Raw genomic sequence first — 23622 nt, 5'->3', positions numbered from 1 at the left:
CCTGCTCATACGAGCTTACATCCTAAGAGAGGGTAAACAGACCAGGCACACAAGGAGCCAGTTGAGGCAAGAGGAGAGAAGGGAGGACAAGCTAAAGGGAGGAGATGGGGGTTAAGTAGATGGTTGGTAGGCTTTGAGGAAGAGGTGAGTTTTGAGTGCAAGTTTAAAGGAACACAGAGTAGGAGAAAGACGGATGGAACGAGGGAGGTCGTTCCAGAGAAGGGGGGCTGCACGGGAAAAGTCTTGGATTCTGGAGTGGGAAGAGGTGATAAGAGTGGAGGAGAGGCGGCAGGTATCATCATCAACATTTATTTATATAGTGCCAGCAAATTCCGTAGCGCTTTACCAAGTTTACTCCTTGATGTGTTTCCCAAATCTTTATCCTTCTACAAGTCTCATCTGTTGGTTCTATGGTATATGTTGTTTTGTTTTATAAGGACATGTTTTTCATTATTCATTGTGCAAATCATATAGTAGAAAGAAAGAACATGGCCTTTTGAAAGTAGAAAGTTTGGAAGCAGGAAAATGTCAATATTACATTAATATTACAAAAGCTAATCTTATAGTAGTGCTATGACATATTTTTTTAATATGTTCTGCACTGAACATTATCATCTTTTTGTACTTCAAATAATAACCTCACAAATCGTAATCACAGTTTGAAATGAATCATACTGCATCTCCAAGTCAAACACAAATCATAGATTTTTAAAGCACATTGAAGATTCATAAATGGTTGTTCTGCAGGTAGGGGCTATTACAGTGAGCAGGAGGACAACTAGGCCACTCTTGCTTTTGCAGATTAGGGCTGACGGGAAAGGCACCTTTCAGTCCTAAAATAAATAAGTGCATTAAACAAAATATAGTTACTGTACAGAGTTTCTTTGACAAATATCATCAGTATCGCAATAGAATTCTCAAAAAACTCTAGAAAAGGTGACGGGTACAGCCATTATTTTTCTGCAGGAACACAAAGCTATTCTTGCTACTTCCGAAATCATTTCCAGAAATGATTAATGTAAACCTGGATGGTTGTTCCTATCTTATAGGTCACTTACATGTGAAATCCCAGAAGCCAAGTATTGCCAGATCTCCACTGTCATACAGTTTATTTAGTTTGTCTGAGCCTATGCCTACTGTGGCTGAATTTTATAATGTTTATATTGCTTTTGAGCAAAGTCATGTAAATCACAAATCAAAAGTGCCATCTACTATGAATGATTGCAGTGTGGCACCTGCATCAAATGATTCACACAACAATGTGATCCGCACTCTCCTACTTTTCATAAATCATTTCTGGGAGATGGGGATGCGAGTATGAAAATAAGAGGTGGATGTGCCTTAATGATTGCATTTGTGTCATCAAATAAGCGGGTTAAAGTATAGGATGACAATTATTGCGTCATCACGCCCCTGACCACTTAATATTCACTGGGGTGGTTGGGACATGATGACGCTATTTGCTTCATCACGGCACATTCCCACCCAACGAGCAGACAGGAAAGCGCCCTTCTGGGAGAATTCCCTCCTCTCCCGGGAGTCCTGGAGGTCTCACCTTAATCCGGCAGTCTCCCTTTCTGGGAGAGTGGGCAACTAAGGTGTAGTCTGTTTATAGCTATATAATTAGATTCTTTCTGCAAGGATTGCCACACTTTTGTAAACAGTTACAACCATAGGATTCAGCTTCTTTTATATTATTATTATTTGTTTTGTTTTGCAAGGATGACTACTAGGCCAAGGATAAAACTAAAATAGGATAAACACAAACAGATGTCAATTTCACAAACAGGGGTATATTGACTAAACTGCGGGTTTGAAAAAGTGGAGATGTTGCCTATAGCAACCAATCAGATTCTACTTATCATTTATTTAGTACATTCTACAAAATGACAGCTAGAAGCTGATTGGTTGCTATAGGCAACATCTCCACTTTTTCAAACCCGCAGTTCAGTAAATATACCCCACAGTCTTAACCAAAATACATTCAAAATAAAAAAAAAAAATTGTGCTTTTAATTGTATTATTTACTAAACAAAGACAGGCTTAAAATATTACCAAAATCTACAACTGTGGTATGTCAAACTATTATACAGTACTCTGGATATTTTCCCTGTTTTTGCTGTGCAGCAAATTATACTCTCACACTACAATCTCCCAAATACCATCGTATTCGCTCTATTGTAAGTGACAGCCATCATTAAAAACCTTATATAAAAACAACTGTACATGACCCATCTTATATTTTAAAGCAAGCAGATGAATATTTCAGGCATTCTGATTATTCTTCTAAAGTGTCCATATCTGGTGATGTATTGTTTTGTGTGTGTTCTGCATACAATACTGTCATTCAACATATCCACTATTTAAAATTATATTTTCAGTGGTTTATCCAACAGAGAAAGTAATCGGTCATATGAGAACTCCTACAATAAAGACTGTAACAGTATATCAAGAACTGAAAACTTTTACAAATAAAAAATGTAAACACCTGGGTAAATGAGGGACACCAAGCATATTGAAAGCAAGGGCTTCTATACAGGTGTGGCTCATGCGTTAATTAAGCGAATAACAATCCAAATGGACAAGTGCACATGTGGGGCCACACTAAAAACACCACAGTCCTGGGTGCTTGTAATGGGCTCTGGTGGTACCCTAATATTGTACAGCACATTTTCTGACATGGTTTTAATGCAGTCATTCCCTTAGCAGGCAGGGTCTAACAATCTAATGGTATGGAGTGATCATCTTCACCCCTTGATTCCTCTTATTATTATTCATTTATATAGTGCCATCATATTAGGTAAACCAGAGTTATAATTATACACATCAGTCTCTGCCTAGTCCTCCATGTCTAGATGGTCCTGGGCTAGGATTTCTTTATTCCTGTATGCACCAAATGGATGACAAATGCAACTCCTGCAGTTCTGACTACACACTGGTTGTATGGTTTGCAATGATTATTTGTTTACAGGTTATGCTAAAAGTCTATGTTAAAGATAGAGATACATTATACAGTTCAGTACACCTACATTCAAGAGCATGATAGAGCAGATCAAAATCTTCCTTTGTTTTGGGGTTCATTCTACGCAGGTATTCTTTCCTCAGCCTTTCTTCTTTCTCCTTCTTCTTCCTAAATTCCTCTCTTTCCTCCCATTCCACCCTCAGTCTTTTCTCTTCTCTCAGTTGCTCCACCACTCTTTTGGCATGGAAGCGGCGAAAGTAAGTCTGTATTATTACCACCTAATGAAATGACAAATGACCACAAATTAGACTTGAATGCTTTTTTCATATAGCAAGTCTGTAAAATAATATATGTATTTATTCATGGCCTCAAAAGGTAGGTACTTAATATGGTAAACAAAATCACATCATTAGAATAATTGGATATTACAACAAGTGCAAAAACAGCACATGAAGGAAGAACATTTTCAAATAAAAAAAATACACTTAATATATCTGGCAAATAGATGTTACATATTTTTATTTTCACACAATTCATATGACCACACAATACTGTACTCTGCAACTTCTGGTGTTTATAGGGAGAACAAATATGTGCGCTGTATTAATGGAAATGTATATGTCGGGCTATCTAAGTCTATGTTATAGACAGGGCCTGATTAAGGGTTCTGGCCGCCCTAGGCTAATACGGCCGCAGCGCCCCCCCCCCCCCCCCCCCTCCTCCGAATATATAGGTGTATAGGAACACTCTTGAATATGAATGTTCAGGTGTATTCTCCAGCATTCAAATTTAGACAGATTGTGCCATTGTCTCTTACCTGTCCTTGCTCTTCTCTCTTGCAACTTTGTTATCCTCTCGCTGGCTTCTGGAAAGTTGGCGTCCTTTTTTGAAAATGCAAAAATGTATTATAATGCAAACCCTGAATGATTAGGCCCTTTAGTTAAAACAAAACACTCCATTATGGCCAGCTAAAAGTACCCCATTGGACAGGCATATATAAGCAATATCTGAATATTTGTTGTCAATCAAATACAAACCTCTACCAGCCCCATTTCACTAATATTTAGTATTCTAGTGATTGCTGAGACCACCCATGTGACCACCACACAATCATGAGATTCTGCCCCCCAAAGCTGCTCTATTTTTTAAATACCCCCTGCAGCCATTTTCCTTAACCACAACCCCCCCCCCCCCCCACAGCCATTTTTCTTAACCCCTGCTGCAGCCATTTTCTTTACCTCCCACCCTGCATCCACCCCCCTTGCAGCTATTTTCCTTACCTCCACTCTGCTAGCTAGCTATCCCCCCCCCCCCCCGTCACATCAAAACTCCCCCAGTCACATATATCAGCCCCCCTCCTCTGCCCTCCTTCATACATATCAACCTCTCTACCTCCCTATAGATTTTCATGGCAGCCCCCCCTCCCACCCTATAGATTTGTATGATAGTCCCCCTTTCCCTCCCTATACATATGCATGACAGTCCCCCCTCTCCCTCCCTATAGATATGCAGGGTAGTCCCCCCCCCTCCCTATAGATATGCAGGGTAGTTACCCCCCCTCTCTATAGATATGCAGTGTAGTTCCCCCCCCTCCCTATAGATATGCAGGGTAGTTCCCCCCCTCCCTATAGATATGCAGGGTAGTTTCCCCCCCCCCCCCTTCCTATAGATATGCAGGGCAGTTCCCCCTCCCTATAGATATGCAGGGCAGTTCTCCCCCTCCCTATAGATATGCAGGGCAGTTCCCCCCCTCCTTATAGATATGCAGGGCAGTTCCCCCCCTCCCTATAGATATGCAGGGCAGTTTCCCCTCTCCCTATAGATATGCAGGGCAGTTCCCCCCCCCCCCTCCCTATAGATATGCAGGGCAGTTCCACCCCTCCCTATAGATATGCAGGGCAGTTCCCCCCCCCCTCTCTATAGATATGCAGGGCAGTTCCCCCCCCCCTCCCTATAGATATGAAGGGCAGTTCCCCCCCCTCCCTATAGATATGAAGGGCAGTTCCCCCCCTCCCTATAGATATGCAGGGCAGTTCCCCCCCCCTCCCTATAGATATGCAAGGCAGTTCCCCCCCCCTCCCTATAGATATGCAGGGCAGTTCCCCCCCCCCTCCCTATAGATATGCAGGGCAGTTCCCCCCCCCCTCCCTATAGATATGCAGGGCAGTTCCCCCCTTCTCTTACCTGTAGTTGTGCCAGCGTCGCTCCTCTCCTCAGATCAGCAGATAGGAAGTGAAGACGTCCTGCTTCCTGTCTGCTGCACAGCAACAGGCAGCCTGGCGATTGGCTGTGTGTTGCTAACCACTGACCACCAATGCTTTTGATCGTCGAGCCCTCCACCCCCCCGCGGTGACCCCCTCCCCGCGGCGACCCCCAGCGGCGACCCTCCCCCACCCCGAAAAAAAAAATGAATGAAGAAAAAAAAAAAATTTTAAAAAATTTTTTAAAAAAAAAATACCCACAGTACCGCGCCCCCCGGGACCCAGCGCCCCAGGCTGCAGCCTGGTCAGCCTAGTGGTTGATCAGGCCCTGGTTATAAAATAATGTTGTAACACTATATCACCTTAGTAGAACCATACTGGTTCTTAAAATATCCAGAGTCTCTCCATTCAGGAGAAAGACCCTGGTTTACTTAAAACTGAAGTGTAGCTGGAATTAGTTCCTAGTCAATGCACTGCAACAGGGGATTCTAAGAGGCGGGGAAATAGGCACAGAGGAGCGCACATCGTTCTGCTCACAAAATGATGGCTATATGACGGCTATATAATGTTGCATAGCGTGACCTATCCCATACTTGCCTACTCTCCCAGAATTCCCGGAAGGCTCCCGAATTTCAGGGAGTCCTCACGGAATCCCGGAAAAGTAGGCAAAGCTTAATCTCGTCATTAAGCTCCACCCCCTCCATTCAATGCTGTGAATTCGGCTTTTTATAGTGGGGGCGGGGCTATGGTGACGCCCTCCTCCTACCCCATGTCCTGAGGGAGAAATCTTAAAAGTTGGCATGTATGACCTTTCCTATTTTATGACAGCATAAAAGGGTTAGAGGGTCACATAAAATGTGTATACTTTAAACCTACAGGGGCTTATAAATATTTGTTAATATACTCTTAAATATATTTTACAAAACTTCTTACTCTCCTCAGGTGCTCTATATGCCAATCACAGGCTGGGTTTTCTGAAAATGAAGTCACCTGACGTAAACACATACAAAATGTGTAGTCTAGTCATATAACACCCGCAAAGCAATCCTGTGATTACTGCAGATTTCTAGAGCATTCAAATTGCTATGGGCAGGGAAACTGTTTGGGAAAAATGTATTTACTTTTTGGTAAAGTAAAGCTCTATCTACTGTATTCTAAGAATAGATTGTTATGTATATCTGTCTCACTTCTTCCTTTCTTTCCCCACATCCTAATATAGGCAGCAGTAATTTATTCTGCATAAGTACATATATACAAGCAATTCTATTTAGTGCACAAAAGACTAAGCACATAATGCTGATCCCTATGGAACAATGCTCAGTCTACACTAAAGCCACAATGTACTGTCCATGCTACTCAATGCAAACATTTAATTACTTACGGCTTTCAATCGTTTTGCATGAAATTCATCAGCTGTCAAATACTTCTTGGGCTGTAATAATTTATCTGTTATATTTGCTACATAGCAACCAATTTTTGTCATTTGTGTAGACATTGTATTGCTTGACTGTTGGATCTTGTTCTTCTCAAATACAGTCTAAAGGAAAAGGAACACATTATTATAGAAACTGAAAGAGACTAAAGTACTAAAAGTACTAAAGTAGGACTGAGTGGACACGTTTGACTTGTTTGTGAAGGGCATACAATGGAAATCTTGTTATAGGAGTCTCAATAACACACAACATAAAGACGTGCATATCCAGCACACTAGTGGATCCCGCTGAGGGTTCCAGCTGGAAAGAAGTCCATGAAAATGTTATTTGGGAAATAAAATCGCTCCAAACATACCGGTAGAACTCCCCGGATCCCACGTTCACAATGCCACCAGTTCAGGAGAAACTCACTCCCATCTACAGTCCCATAATGCTCCAGGGTTTGCTGCCTGGGGTTTGTAGATGTAGACAGCACACAGAATTGATTGAGTTTACTATTAAACTCAAAGCAGTGAGTCCTGAAGCCTCAAAGGACTGCTAGTGGTTGGGGTGGACTGTGAGCTCCTGAAGTGCATAGGTCCCATGCGTTGTATCACTGTGGTTATAATGGGGGGGAGAGTTTTTTCAGAAAATAATAATACAAATGATGGCCTTATTCGTGTCTGGGAGATAATATATGTAGATTAACTTGTGAATGCATTTTTTTCTGAATGCTAAAAAGTGCTTTTTTATATACAGACTTGAATTTTTTTATAGAATTGCCCTAAAATAATAGTAATTTAGGTATCTATAACACTGTATGAAGATGTATTTAGTTTTATATATTCCTGCATAACACATTTTCTAAGCTATTATTTTTACTACAAATGAAAAAATGACAACATACCTGAGTATCTCTACAGAACACTACAACTTCTCGATCTGGTCGCTTTTTGGGTACAGTTTGGGTTCCAGCATGATGGAATACCACACCGGTAGCTTTATGTCTATATCCACCCAGATATGGTTTACGATAGTTCAGTCTTTCAATTTCCACTGCTATATCCTCATAGGTTTCTTCTCCTAAACAAACACATAGCAGTTACATTAAAATATGGAACAATGGTCAGATTATAAAGTTTTGCTCAGGATATAACATTGAAAGGCATGCTGCCATTACCTCTCCATTAGTAAATATCAAACAATGTTCTCTCCAGGTTTGTGCACAGGGCCTGTTTATTCAAAAAGCAGTCTAGGAATAGGGTGTGAGGCTTTTGGAAGGGGAGCAAAATGTTTGGGATTGCAAAATTGGGAAGGGGAAAGGTATGATAAAGGTACGGACTGAAGACAATGAGTCATCCTTAGGCGGGTACTTGTGCATGATCAAGTAGTAGAGATAAGGATGGCAAAAGCTGCAGGTCCGACAGCCCCCCCTTCCCCCCGCCTTCATATCTTCACCGTCAGTAACGCCTCCATTCCTCTATAAATTCTCATTTTAATGAGAACAAAATGAGTGATAAAGATTGCAATGACCCGTTTAAAAAGCCAAGTGGAGCTGGCTTTCAAAAAAACAAGGGAACATAAACATCGATAGGGGGTGGGGACTGGAGGAAAATTTTAAATTAAGGTTAATTTTTACCTACTCCGTGCTGGCTTGGCATGGAAGGAGAGGGGTCGATACAAGCGTATAAGCCTAGGGTGACCTGAACCTTTAAGCAGGCCCTGTTTGTGCACCACAACTCTAGAAAAGTATATAAAGACTCACACACAAACACATAGGGGAGAATTCAATTGGCCGCGTTACGGGTAAAAGTTGTTACGGTAATAATGCGCTTAATTACTGGCATTACGGTAGTTTCAATGCCTGAGCTGCGAGCAGAGAGCCGGGTTAAAACTACCGTAATAATGGTAGTAGTTTTAACGCCACGCATATTCGGGGGAAATTGAATGATATAAACACACATACACTCACACACACACATGATATAAAGGCACATACACTAAAGACACATGATATTAAGACACATACACGCACACACACATGACATAAAGACACACACGTATAATATAAAGACACACACACACATATGATATAAAGAAATGCAATTCAGAGCCAATTATGTAAATTTTGAAGAAAAGCCTAGCAATGTAGAATAGTCAGAGTGAAGTAAATTATTTGATGGCAAATTAAAAAACACTTGTTTAAAACTATTGCAATATTGTCAAACCTGTTTGCACCCTAACAGTTATGACATCTGGCATATTGTAGTCATGCTGAAATTTCATAGCTTTGATTGGATAGTTTTCATGATCCAGCGACTGCATGTCCAGCTGGATTGTTCCATGCGGTGTGATGCCAAGATCCACGAGCGTCTCATGGTCTTCTACTATTCGGCCTAAAGTAACAAGAAATGTATTGGACTATATGCTGGATGTATCATGTACAAAAATATTCTGTAAATAGAACAAAATATGTTTACAGCTCTATGAGAATGAAATACAGTAGTCAAATGACAAACATACTACTCTGAACCACTGGCCCACCCAGCATTCAGGTGTCTATAACACTGTATGAAGATGTATTTATTTTTATATTAAGTGAAATTTTATAAATTTCACATAACAAAAAAGACCCTGAAACAATAGAGAACATCATTGTGACGTCTTTTTAGGGTGAACCATGGGAAACAAACGAGTAGGACCTTCGGCAAAATACTGGCACAATTTCACATTAATGCCCTAGTGCAGAATTTATTTCCGAATCTAGGTGCATGAAAATAAAACTTCTGCATAAATCTAGTCTCACAAGACTGACCACCGCAAAACATAGCCAAGTTAAATGCCATCAGTCAGTTGAGTGCTGTATGAACAGTTCAGGCTGCTCACAAAAATAGTGCAATAAGTATGCTGTAAAGAAACTGGACCAACAGGGCAGGTACATAATTACAAGGCTTGAGGGATGAATTATAAACCAGCAAATTCAATCCAAGTTGTAGGTCCATTTGTGAAACCACTCTAACTACACTGTTGATGTGAAATGCCTGGATGATAGTATACAGATTCATGCATGAAGAGTAGAGTGAAATTTAAATAGGAGATATAGAACATATGATTCCCAACATAACAATCATTGTACCATAGTCTGCTCTGAATATATAAATATATACCACTACAATAGTAATTGACATACCCATTGATGCACTGATACATCAAGAGATGTTTGACGGTTGTATCAAGTGTATGTGATTAGCCATGATCAACTGATATTGAATGTGAGGCCACAATATTCTGTTCACTCACTTATTTTAATACTAGAATATTTCGCTTTTTAAACAGTATAACATTTTTACGGGTACAAAATAAGTTGGATTTTATATATGTTTAGTATTTTATGTATCTTTTTGTCCTTGGCGGCAACATACATAACTTTGCACCTGTCTCAAAGTGGGGGAATCATTTATAGATATATCTATAGATGTATATTTGTCTATAGATCTGTATATTGCGTGGTGAGTGTGCCACTCATAAATAGTATTTCTTATTTTCCTTTTTGTATCTGAATGCGGTTAACTCTGTGAATGAATGTTCTACCCAGTGCAAAGGCTGTCTGGTGGGAAAGGGCTTGTATAAATTCAGTACTATGCTCTTTTATTTCATTCAGTAAGCTCGGGGACTCTGGTCTGCTTAGTAAAATCTCTTAGCTTTTCTGATCACATCTTGATACTACCAGCTGTAATCTTATTTAGTCTCAGCTGTTAGTAAAAGAATTCAACAAATCACAGATTTCTGCACATCAAATAGCATGAGACTTCTCGGAGGATTCATTGGTAGCAAGATCCAGCTCGATTACTTTATCATGTTCAGTCCTTACCACAGAGTATTAGGGGTAAATGTATCAAGCTGCAAGTTTGCAGCGGATTTTAAAAGTGGAGATGTTGCCTATAGCAACCAATCAGATTCTAGCTGTCATTTTGTAGAATGTACTTAACAAATGATAACCTGTCACACTCCGTTCCCCGGGTATCTCCACCCAAGCCTCTAAACACTGACTTTCACTTTAAATCTCTCTTCTTAGTACAGGCTGTCAGCTATACCTTGTTCCTGTGATTACCTCACCTGCGTGTTAGTTAGTTCTGCTATTGGTCAGCCTCCCTTTATAAGGCCTTTCCTTTCATTTTTTCATTGCTGCTTATTCAAGGTATACCTGACCTGATTCTGATGCCCCCCCTGTGTTCCACATCTCTATGGTAAGCTGTGCTTCATCACTGCTGTGTGTCTGGACTCCGCTGACCTCTGTACACCTGTTCCGCTTACCTGTGGTAATCACTGTGATTAACATCCACTGCCTACTCGGCCTGCACCACTGACTACTGCTGCTGTGTTCCACATCTCTGTGGTAAGCTGTGCTTCATCGCTGCTGTGTGTCTGGACTCTGCTGATCTTTGTGCACCTGTTCCACTACCATGGTAATCGTTATGATCAACGCCCGCTATTCATCCTGTCTACACCACTGACTAGTGTTGTTTCATTCCACATCCCTGTGGTAAGCTGTGGTTCATCGTTGCTGTATATATCTGGACTCTGCTAATCTCTGTGCACCAGTTCCACTACCGTGGTAATCGTTATGATCAACACCCGCTATTCATCCTGTCTGCGCCGCTGACTACTGCTGTTTTGTTCCACATCCCTGTGGTACGCTGTGGCTGATCGTTGCTGTATACACCTGGACTCTGCTGATCTCTGTGCACCAGTTCCCACTACTTGAGGTAATCGCTGTGATTAACACCCGCTACCTACTCGGTCTGCACTATTAACTATTGTTGCATTGTTCCATATCCCTGTGGTAAGCTGTGGCCCATCGTTGCTGTATATATTTGGACTATGCTGATCCTTGTGCACCAGTTCCATTATCATGGCATTTGCTAAGATCAACGCCTGTCATCTATCCTGGCTACACCGCTGACTGTTGCTGTTTCGTTCCACATCCTTGTGGTAAGCTATGGCTCATCGTTGTTGTATATATCTGACTCTGCTGACCTCAGTGTACCTGCCGTGGGAACAACGCTTGCTATCTACCCTATCAACATCGTTGTGTAGTGCTGGATCGTTTTACATCTCCATAGTGAGCAGTGATTCATCGCTGCTGCATATCTGGATTTCATTGATCTGTTCATCTCCAGTAACTTCATTGAACTTTGTATTTTGTTCCACTCCCTAGTGGTATAAGTGGTGACTTTGCTTATTAGGCATTCAGTCTGCATTATTGAACTTTACTGATGGTTCCTACTCTCTGTATATTATCGTAATCATCATCTACATTTTATTCAAACTTCAGTGAACTTTGTATTATATTTTATAATAAAGTGGTTATCCTTATTATCACCATTTGATGTCCGAATTGGATTTCTTCTGCTATTCATTCAGTTCTCCATCTGTCCTACTGGGAACTTCCCTGGAGGGTCGCGACCTGCAGGGTGGAAGCCGCTGAAGCCCAAATTCCCTTGTGGAAGTCTCTGGTGAATACCTTCCACCTTGTTAGACTCCGTGCCTCTAGGGAAGTCTAGCCAGTACCAGTCGAGACAGCAGTATCTCACTCATATATTCGTGAGCTAACCTGACATAACTAGAATCCACTTTTCAAACCCGCTGGAAGCTCACAGCTTGATACATTTACCCCTTAGAATTGAGTCACTGAACTTACACGGACTTCTGCCCCAGATGGAATCTCCTCTCTCCCCCACGACATAGTCCAGCCACGTGACATCATGAATAACAGATGAAAGGACCATGTAGACTATGGTAGCCTTTGTAAACCAGAAATCAAATATGATTGATGTGATGTGCAATAAAAAGTAAAGTAACTCTTTTATATGTGCTTCTCCCACCAAGCATCCCCTGGAGCTCAGTGGCGGATCTAGAATTTTTTGGGTGGGGGGGTGATTTAGTCCCCCATTTTTAGCGTTTAACAGTATGGGCTACCAGGTGCCGGGGCAATCCTCCCCCTCTCCTAGCAGAGATATTCTGTCTACTCCGCACACTATGTGCGGTCCGTGTCTGCAGAGACAAGAAGGCAAGGTACGCAGCATACCTTACTGGCTTGAATATCCCTGCTGGGAGGGGGGCGTCCCCCCCCCCCCCCTGGGAGGGGGGCGTCCCCCCCCCCTGCCAGTGCCAGATATATGATCCTGTATCTTCTTTTTTTATTTGAGACAGCAACGAGGCATTGTAGTGAGACAACACCCCGACATCTGCCTAGTTATTTTGTAAACATAGTATTCAGATTACTCCCCACCAATAATCTGCTCTGTTTTACCTCTTCCAATTTGGAGAATTATACATGTAGAAGGGCTGTTTGGCAGTGTGGAAGTATACACCAATGCAACTGTCACATGAGGGTTCTGTAATGTGCCCATGGCCGCCGAGAGGGGGGGCGGGCGGGTACTAATTACACGGGCCCGGGCATGTCAGGGGGCCCGGCCCGGGCCCTTGTGACCAACTCGATTTTTTTTTATTATTATTTTCAAAACAAATTTTTTTCTTTTTTTTTTGCGGTGAGGGGGGAGGGGGGGGGGGGGGCTCGGTCGTTGGTGGGGGGAGCAGGGTATTTATAAAAAACAAAACAAAACATACTCGCGTGATTGCGGCGCCGGCGTCCCTCCTCTCTGCTGCTCTGTGCTCCATTCAGACTGTCTGAATGCCGGGTGTGATGTCATCATGTCACGCCCAGCATTCAGTAAGTATGGAGCACAGAGCAGCAGAGAAGACAAGAGAGAAGAAAAGGTAAGTGAAGGGAGGAAAACGAGGGGGGGCAAAGGGGTTAAAAAATGAGGGGGGGCACAGAGGGGTTAAAAACGAGGGGGCAGCATGACAGAGGGTTTAAAAAATGAGGGGGGGGGCACAGAGGGGTTAAAAAAATGGGGGGGCAGCATGACAGAGGGGTTAAAAAACTAGGGGGCACAGAGGGGTTAAAAACGGGGTGCAGCATGACAGAGGGGTTAAAAAACAGGGGTCAGCATGGCAGAGTGGGGTTAAAAAATGGTGGGCAGCATGGCACAGTGGGGTTAATAAGAGGGGGAGACATGGCACAGTGGGGTTAAAAAATGGGGCATCATGGCACAGTGGGGTTAAAAAGGGGGGAGGCATGGCACAGTGGGGTGGAGCAGCATAGTATAGTGTGATGAAGGGGAGCCAGGTGAAGGGGGCAAAAGCAGCATGGTGGGCGCAGTGTGATCATAAGCCATGGCGATGATGAAGGGGCACATTATTGTAATATTGGAGCTGGAGGAAAGCCTAATTATTAATCTTGGATGGTATTGATTTAACGCCAGGATTGTTTGGAATTATCTAAATGTAGCTATTTTTTTTCCAAATAGGGCCCCCAGCATTCCAGGATCCAGACAAACCGCAACTAAAGAAACCTGCAGCCACAGGTGGTGAAAGTGAGAAGAACAGGTAGGAGAGAGCAAAGACAGTATGTGAAATGTTGTGATTCTAGTAGGTACAATGTCAATTTTTGGTGAGTGTTGTGCCTAATGTAAGGTGCAGGCCAAGACCGAACTCTTTGTGTACACACTGCATTTTATCTATACTACACTGTGGTGCTAGATGTCCTGAAAGTCAGGAGTGCTTGGACATATGTGACGCTCGGGCGAATTGAGAGCCTAGTGATTTTGATGTGTTCGCTACGCCCCAATGGCGCATTTGCCACGCCCCCAAATGCATGACCACAACCCCGATTTTTTTTTTTGATTTTTTTTTAGCATACTCAACTATAAGGGGGGCCCCATGAATTTGTTGTACCGGGGCCCTGAATTCCTCTTGGCAGCCCTGAATGTGCCTATTACTATATCACGTAACAGCCATCAGTGTCTGTAAATATGTGCTGTAGTTGGGATTTAGTGTATCTGTGTATAAGTATGTTAGAACCCTTGGTGTTTGAGACACAGTTGGATATTAAAGGCACTGGGTTGTACTTACAGAGAATTTTATGAGAAAATGTGTCCATCATGTTTCGTGGATAGGGTACAGGAATTCAGATGTGGTAATATACAATATGACAGTGATCCAAAACATTTGCCAATATATATTTCAAATTTCCATATAATTTTACTTACCTTCAAACATTATTTGTATGACCATTTCTGGTATTTTCATTTGTGATGCAAAGTATTTCTTAAGGTTTCCTACAGAATTTCCAATAGAAAAGGCAACTGTGACCACTTGACCATTGGGAGCGAACATCACCTTAACTAAAAATAAGATAAGGTTTTTAATCACAAATCACGAGTCCCATCTTCCCGAATAAGTAGCATAGCGTTCTGTTCAGGGCCGGATCAAGGGAAGGGAGGCCCCTGGGCTAAGAGTACTGTGAGCCCCCCCCCCCCCCCCACATGAGGAACCCCCGTGAGTTTACCTCCTTCTGTTGTTCCACTCCCTGTAGCAATTACATGGTGCGCAGTAATCTCCTTACTGTGGAGATCTCGTGAGAGTGAGACTATAACTCATAGTCTCACTGTCACTAGATCTCCTCGGTTAGGAGATCACTGTGCGCCGCGTAAGTCCTACAGTGACATCAGGCAGCTAACAGCATAACATTTGCTGCTAGCGGCCTGCCATTCTCCTTGAACAGTGACAGCCGGAGCCGGGGGCAGGGACATCCCCGACCTGGTAAATGCCGGTTGGCCCCCCAGCTGCCCGAGGCCCCTGGGCTGTAGCCCCTTTAGCCCTATTGTTAATCCGGCTCTGGTTCTGTTAAGTGCAAATGTGAAAAAAAATCTTTATATTTAACATAAATTGTGAATTTATCATATTGCACTGTAATGTGGAGAATTAGGGAATAACTTTCGACTCTTCTGAGATTTTTATGTTTGGTTGAACTTTCCAGTTTTGTAGCATTATTTTAAGCAGACTAATGGAGATTGTACTATAAATGTATTTTCAATGTAAACTTATTTGAAATAAATAAAGGAAAATATTTATAGATTTTTTTTAAATATGAAAATAAATAAGGGAAATATAGGTATAGGAACTTGGCATTAAAAGAGCTGCCAAATGATTTATTTCATAGCTTTCCACATTGTTTATATAAAAACAGCAAAACAAAGCAAGGTCTGCTCAACACCTAACCCCACTGTTGTACATATAAACAATTGTATTATCACTCCAATAAAGAGTGTCACATGTCCTCTACAGCTCCCTGGAGATTATTTCCCTATTGTAGTCATGTATATAGTTATCTAGGGTTTTGTGTGTGAAAGTAATGTAGTTTTTAATAACACAGATTTTGAAACCATGATTTTACAACATACCCCTGATGACAAGACCCTATAATGTCCAGAAATGTATATATACTGCACATGTTTAATGTTAACACATGAAGTCTTCAGTTTTATAAAAATGAGAGGGGGGGAATTCAACTAACCGCAAAGTGCCATAGAAGCCTTGCGCGATTTGCTCCTGCGTGCACTTCTAGTTATTATGGTACAGGAATCATTGCTCATTTTAAGCAAAGATTTCAGGCTGACATTGCTGCGGAGCCTCATCGCTCAAGGCTCTGAGGTACCTGGCTATTAAACTGAACTGCCCCCTATATTTGTGCTTATATAAGCAACAACGTTACACTGAATGATAAAAGGTGATGGCAGACACTTGCAGAATTCCATTCAATTCAGTTCAATAATGACCTGCTGAATACACATTTAGTGCACATTAAATTTAATACAGTCCTGCTCAATGTATGAACAACACAGGTTCAAAATTGGGGATACACCAGGGGGTAAATGTATGAATCTCCGGATTCTTCATCTCCGGCGTGTTCAGCCTCTTCAGTGCTTAAATTTAAAGCGGCGCTGCATTGTAAAGGGAAGTTTCCCTTTACAATGCAGCGCCGCTTTAAATTTAAGCGCTGAAGAGGCTGAACACGCCGGAGCTGAAGAATCCGGAGATTCATACATTTACCCCCAGGACTCATTTACTATTATTTCAAATAGGTGCTGCATAATTTGTAGTTCTATGAAATCAAAATAGATGTATACCCCTAGCACCCACTCACACAATAATAACTCAAAACAATTCATCACAACTTAACCAGCTTACAGCATGGTGTTGACCCAACAGCAGTATGGCTCCAAAATGGTTTATGTTATGGAGTTATATTTTAATTACGGTTCAACTTTGTAAAAATGGCCTTAAATATTAATTTGCTTCTCACTTCTGCTTCCATGATCAATTGTGTTTCCCTGAACTTTTGTTACCTTTCCCAGCTGCTTTCCAGAGTTCCTGGCTAACTGCTTACCTGAACTGTGCTTGTGTAACAAGGACAGCGCGGTCAAGGTAAGAGATGCAGAAGGGAGTCATATGTCATAAGCAGCATTAAAGTAAATCAAATGGAATGCATTGTATCGCTAATATTGAAATACCTGTAGCAGTAGCACTGGACACATCTGAAGACATTTTATTTTCAAATTCATGGTTTTCAGGAAAACTTTGCTGCGGATTAGGCTCTTGCTTCCCTGGAAACAAATTGTCATCCTCCTTGAAATTAGGGAATGCTTGCATGATGTCTTCCTGTGCAACCATTGGGGCTTGATTTGTTCTTTCTTGTAGCTCATTGCTGTCCTCTGTAGCTGTATGAACTCCTGCTTGATGACAGGAACTATCCCCTACACTCAGCTGCTCTGTTACTGATTCTTGGCTTAAAGCAAATTCAGGTTGCGCTGGTGCAGATATTGCACTATGTTGTTTTTGTGCCAATGGCTTTGTTGAATGTGCTGGTTCATCTCCTATTTCAACCAGTTTTTGATCAGTTTGTTGATCCTCCAACATAACTGATGGATCATCATTTTCAATGTGCTCTTTCTGGTCCAAATTTTGCACCTCCTTACTCTCAACAATAGGGTGCTGCTCTTGATCATGAAATATTGGCTCATGCCCTACATGTTCTACAGCGTTAACCATTTCATGACTCTCTTCATCTGTTTGCTGGCCTACATCTGCACTTCCAGATTCAGTTGTATGTTCCATCTTAAGCTGTCCGGGTTCCTTCACCCACTTGTTCAGCCAGCTAAGAGTTATTCAGCAAACTAAAATGTGATATAGAATAGAAAACTGTGTATGAAACATTGCATTTGGTACTACTGAAGAATTCTACACAACACCATGAAGTATAGCCAGCTGTGTAAATGGTATGCATAATATACATAACCAGCAAGCATGATAATGGTGAGTAAATGAAATATGTAGTACACATAGAAATATTATTTGAAATCTATCCTATAATCAAACTACTTCCTTGTAACACATTAAAATGAGAAACAAAATATATGGAATACTTAAAATATAAAACAAGAACATATCTAGTCATACTGGCCTACTTTTTGGAACACCTCCACTGTGCGAGGACACATTTTGCGTCATTGCGGGGGACAGGGACATGATGACAGCATTTGCATCATTATATCCATCCACCACTGCATGATGACGCAAATTGCATCCTCAAACAGCGAAGATGGGGCCTGATGACGTGAATTGCGTCATCAATGACACCACACCGCCTACTTCACAAAACAAAGTGCGATTGGTGAGGGTGACCTACTCTCTAGGAGGGATTCCCTGAAATTCGTGAGTCTCCCAGACATTCCAGGAGAGTATCTGTCTAGTTGTGTCTAGTTGACTTTTTACTAAAACTTTTCTTTCCTTTCCGCAAAACTACACTTGCAGGTTCCATATTTCTTTCAACCCCATTTTAAGTAGGTGTGGCTGTACAAAATATTGATTGTGTTCTTATTTGTGGCTTAATGATGTTTTTTTAAAAAAAATATATATATATATATATAATCTCATTCTAAAGGGTTTATACATGTATGGGACATCCTACCACAGGAAATGGCAGCCATTCTTAAACACAGCAAATATCAAACCTCCTACACAACAAATACACATCATTCTCCTACCCACAAAAGGACCAGCACACCAAAAGGCCAAAATTTTTCTACACAGCGAATGATTACCATTCTTCTCCTGGCCAATGACTGCCATCCTGTTAGCCAGGGAAATACTATAATCATTATGCTTAGCATATCATCATATATAGCAAACAGACACCATCGCCATACCCAAAAAGTCTTGCTCTCTGCATACAGTACAGGATGATCATATATATATCCTGGCTAGGAATAGCGTCAATCAGGCCCAAGAGCACTTAATGCCCAGAGATCTGGATATCCATGTTGCAGTTACAGCAGAGGTGATGACAAGTGTACTCATCACCTCTTTTGTCACCAGATAGCAGCTAGTTCACAGATCATTCGGATCTGGGCACAGGGACCCAAAAAGAGATGTACAGCTATGCACCTTAAAAGAAATGTGGATTGGGATTTTTTGTTTATACCTTTGTGACCAGAACACATTTTAACAATTTACTCTGAGATGGTCAAACTGGAATAACTATGAAGTCCAAGTCTCCCCAGGAGCCCACAAGATCTCTTCACAAATAGGGTAATCCCTACTGATAGTTTCTGGTTTTTTCCTTTATATATAATGGAATTAGCAAATAAGGTAAGTGGACATATAAAAATGTAAATAATTAAAAAAGTAACTATTTATGGAACAAATTGCTCTAATTCTACATAATAGATGAAGTACTACAGAATTAAAGATTGTTAATTTATGGTGATGGGTCTACTTTAAAACAGCATCCTATAAAGCAGTGACTATGGCTGTAGACAACTCGCAGTGCCCCAGGGGCGGATCAAGAATTGTATTGTACGGGGGGGGGGGGGGGGGGTGATTTAGTTCCCGCCCCCTTTTTGATTGTTAAGGCTGCCAGCGGCTGCACACTATGTGCAGGTCCGTTCGGCAGACAGGCGGGGAGAGTGTGCTGCCCGGCTGCTCTGATTGTGTTTAAAACACAAACAGAGCAGCCGGGCAACACACTCTCGCTGCCTGTCTCTGCCGAACGGACCTGCACATAGTGTGCAGCTGCTGGCAGCAAGCCCCGATCACCCCCCCCCCCCCCCCCATCCCTGGATCCACCACTGCAGTACCCTCCACCACACCATGTTATCTGTACTCCATGTATTCTCCTGATGTAACGGCTAGGGCCTCCTTATCCAATAGGCTGACTAGCTACAGCTTAGGGCGCAAAGGATTTTGTTTTTTTTGTGGGGGGAGTGCAACATTTGTGGGGGTACAAAATTGTGACAGTGAGAGATATAAATTGATATTCATTTTAAAATATAAGAGAATAGTTGTTCTCCATAGTAATAAGAAAACATGAAAGAAAAATGTAGTAAGATTTTACGCTTGACATAGTCCCATGGTAAAAGCTGAAGACGATGAGTCATCCTTGAGCGGGCGCTTGAGGATAAGAAGAGAGACGGGTGGCGACGTGATAGACTTCTCACATTTTCAGCCTCAGTAGTTCATGCCTCCATTCTGCTATACAGTTCTGATTTTAATGAAACAAAATGAGTGACAAAGATAGCCATGTCCCTTTTCAAAAGCCAAGTGGAACGGAGTCTTGAAAGCACAGGAACATAAACATTGGTCGGAAGGGTGAAGACCAGATTTTAAAATAATGACAAGTATGTTTTCACCCACCGTGTATTAAGCTAGGTACACAATACACGGTTTTCATCCAATAATCGGCTCAATCAGCCGACATATGACCGGTCGTTCAAAAGTCGAGTCAGTGTGTGTTGTGACACGATGGTCGAAAGTCTGCCCAAGTGGATGATTGTCGCCTCATTTGGTTGGTTAAATTTTTTCGTTCCAATCTCGTTTCTGTTGTGTAGTGTGTATAAACTTCCGACCAATGTTGCTTCAGTGTGTATGAAATTGCAATCATTGCACACAACAACATGGCTGTAAAAAGTCGCTAAAGGGACGTCCGCTCTTCCCTTTATCATCCTAAACAAGGCTAGTGTGTATGCAGTTCATGGACCGAGCAATCGGACCATCGATCACATGTAAAATCGATCGGCATAAAAAGTTGGTGGAAAATTCTGTAGTGTGTACCCAGCTTTAGTCTGAGGTGGAAGGTGAGGGGCCATTAAGAGTGTATTAGCTTAGGGCATACTGAACCCTTAGAAATCAGGCCCTGGCAAAGTCAGGATGTTCATTGAAGTTGGTTCTATAAACTGCAATAGTCATTCAATAGTTTCAAACTTTGATTAGTTCTTGTTAGGTTCAACATCAACTAGGCAGCTAGATCTGGAAAAAATGAGTGCAGGCTCTAGGTGGGGTTGAAGGGGCGAGAATCTCCTAAATTATGGGACCCAGGGCATGGGAAACCCATAATTATACTACATGGAGGGGTGAGGTTTTCAAAAAGAAAATTATTTTAAATGAAAATCACCTTCAAGTACTGAGAAAAGTTGGTAAACAAGAACAAAAAAAGCTGGTAAGCCACATGTTGTCAGCGCTGTTAAAACTTCTAATTAACATTTCACAAATATTACTGAAGAGAAATATAGTATTTTTGGCAATAAAGATCATTTTACCCGATTTGATTATACTACCATCACTATTTTTTTAATAACATTTTTGAGTGTTTACTATGCACCAAGGTTACATAAAAAATAATAAGTCAGTAGGCTCTCAGTAATTTAATGAACAGATGTCCATTAATCAAACATCAGCAATAACGAAACACAATATTTGGGGACCCACTTGAAATGTTCCCTTAAACATAGTTATGCATAGCCGTGAGAACACCTGAATCATCACTGATACTACATGGCAGGGAAATAGGCTGATAAAACACAAACATACGATTTTCCATAATTTGAGAAAACATGCATAAATTCAGCAAAAAAACATTTAAAAATGACACCTCTATCTCCCAAAACTATATCAAGCACTCCACAAACAATCAGATTCTAGCTATCGCTTACTTAGTACATTCTACAAAATGACAGCTAGAATCTGATTGGTTGCTATAGGCAACATCTCCACTTTTCAAACCAGCCAGAAAACTCTCAGCTTGATACATTTACCCCCAGGATTCCCAATGCTGCAGCTCTGGGTAACCATATAAGGACTCTGAGCAACTTTATTGCAGAATTAAGCAGTTGTGCAAATCCCAATAACTGTAAAAGTATTTGAACCTTCATTTACATACAATATTTACATGGACATGAAATGGTTTCCTATATATAGCGCTAGACCAGCAAAAGAGTCATCTTTAAAATAATCCATAATACGCATAATTCCTGCAAAGATTATACACGTCATAAACAAGTAGTTTTCACGCTATTTTTCGTATCAATCATTAGGAATGGGTATGCATTATTCAGCAGAGATAATATAACTACTCTGCATTCTACAATTATTAACATGAGTGTGTGCTTCCATATTGATTCATTGGTTAAGGTAAAATAAAAATCAGTCACATATTATTATTAATAATAATAATCCACAAGAGGTTAACTTTAAATGTAGTAAGGGGGTCACCCATCAGCAAGAACTCCAGATCAACAGAATTATGTTTCAATATTATGATCTTTTAAATTACAATCTTTATATAATTTGACAGCTATTGATTATACTGATATGATCAATAATAATCACATTTTGCAAAGTGAAAATAAGAAATCCATCTTAAGTATGAAAAATATCAGTACGGTGCTCTGTGTTTCTCCTCTGACACAGTAATACCATATGAATGAGTACTGACCAGTATTGGGATATGCGCTCGTAAAGTGATAATGTATGTACCCGCTGCTGTGTATTACTGTCTACAACAGCTGGATGACCCGCAATCTCCCACCCCTCATGTCCCGCTCACCGACCACGGAGTCCTAGGTCATTTGTTGTCACTGGCGTCTCCAGGGAGACAGGGGGCGGGTCGGACGTTTCTAGGGCAACTGGGACGCGGTATCAACCCCCGACCTATAGGGGGCGGGGCTTACCTGCAGTTCTCAGAGCCTAGCTGTGCACTTCTAGGTAGAAAGCTAAAGTCCAGCAAGTTATAGTGTCCATCATGTAATGATTAGCGACTACAAGCCCTGCACTGACGCTTTATACCAAATGTATGCTGAACGAGCTTCCTTTGAAATCCTAGTAGAACACTTTCCTATCAATAAAGGTACATTTCAAATGCATCTTTTCTTTCTCCACATTGATACTCGCACAAATCTTACAATGCTGTGGAATGCTCGCGTTACCCCTCTCCCCACATACAGGGCCATCTTAACACTATGCAGTGCATCGGGGCCTATATATATATATTTATATAGTCTGGGTGCCAGACTCCTTTGTGTCATATATATATATATATATATATATATATATATATATATATATTGATATATTATAATATTATATATTGTAATATTATATATTGATTCGAATACTCTTCTGTTCTTTGTCGCTGTTCTGCGCTCCTCCGTGCTCGCAGTGAATATAGGGCGTGATGACGTAATCACGTCCGACATTCACTGCGAGCACATCACGGAAGAAGTTACCAGGAGTGAGCCGGATCGCCACCTGGTGACCGCAAAAGGTAAGTTTTGGGGGTTTTTTTGGCGTCCTCCTCGGGCCCCCGGAAAGATGGCCCTGCCCACATGACTGAAATTGGCATGCATAAACATGGCTAGTGGCTGCGGCAGCACATATAGAAGGTTTCAGCCCACAGAGTTGGCTACTATGTACACACATACCTTTGCAGACATAATACAATTAAGACCTCTCGGAACCCAGGGTCAATCTCATAAGGCTCAGCAGCAGTGATCAAATGAGCATGTGTTGAGCTCCTCCAATCAGGGCTCAGCATTGGCTCTTCTGACTTCTGATGCTCGGCCTCATGAGATTGAGGGTGAATCACTAGAGCAGGCATGTCAAACACAAAACCCCAATTGTGGGGGCCGCAAGAAAAAAAAAGTCTCATATGGAATTTTGTAAGGTTTATTATTAGAAAAAACAAAAATAAAGTTTGATCCCCTTCACTGTCTCCTCTCTTTCACACTGCGCCCTCTATGCTGCATTTGCTCCAGTTCATCTGTCTCCCGTTTCATACTGTGCTCTCCATGCTGCTTTTGCTCCACTT

At 41.5% G+C, this 23622-nt stretch overlaps 1 protein-coding gene across 2 annotated transcripts in view; it reads right to left on the bottom strand.

Moving 5' to 3' along the window:
• The window catches only part of IQUB (IQ motif and ubiquitin domain containing), a 40170-nt gene extending 17763 nt beyond the window's left edge, over positions 1 to 22407 (bottom strand). The window contains exons 1-7 of one of the 2 annotated variants that reach the window (XM_075208933.1): positions 22363 to 22407; positions 16994 to 17656; positions 14690 to 14824; positions 8804 to 8971; positions 7483 to 7658; positions 6545 to 6700; positions 3030 to 3240 (exon numbers count right to left, since the gene is read on the bottom strand). In XM_075208933.1, the coding sequence (XP_075065034.1) occupies positions 3030 to 3240; positions 6545 to 6700; positions 7483 to 7658; positions 8804 to 8971; positions 14690 to 14824; positions 16994 to 17597 (1450 nt within the window). In that variant the 5' untranslated portion in view covers positions 17598 to 17656; positions 22363 to 22407. The other variant, XM_075208934.1, reaches the window with a different exon arrangement.
• Positions 22408 to 23622: the final 1215 nt, after the last annotated feature.

Source organism: Mixophyes fleayi, chromosome 4 (assembly GCF_038048845.1).
Source record: "Mixophyes fleayi isolate aMixFle1 chromosome 4, aMixFle1.hap1, whole genome shotgun sequence".
In the NCBI taxonomy this organism is placed as follows: Eukaryota; Metazoa; Chordata; class Amphibia; order Anura; family Limnodynastidae; genus Mixophyes; species Mixophyes fleayi.
This window is presented reverse-complemented; position numbering and strand designations above follow the sequence as displayed.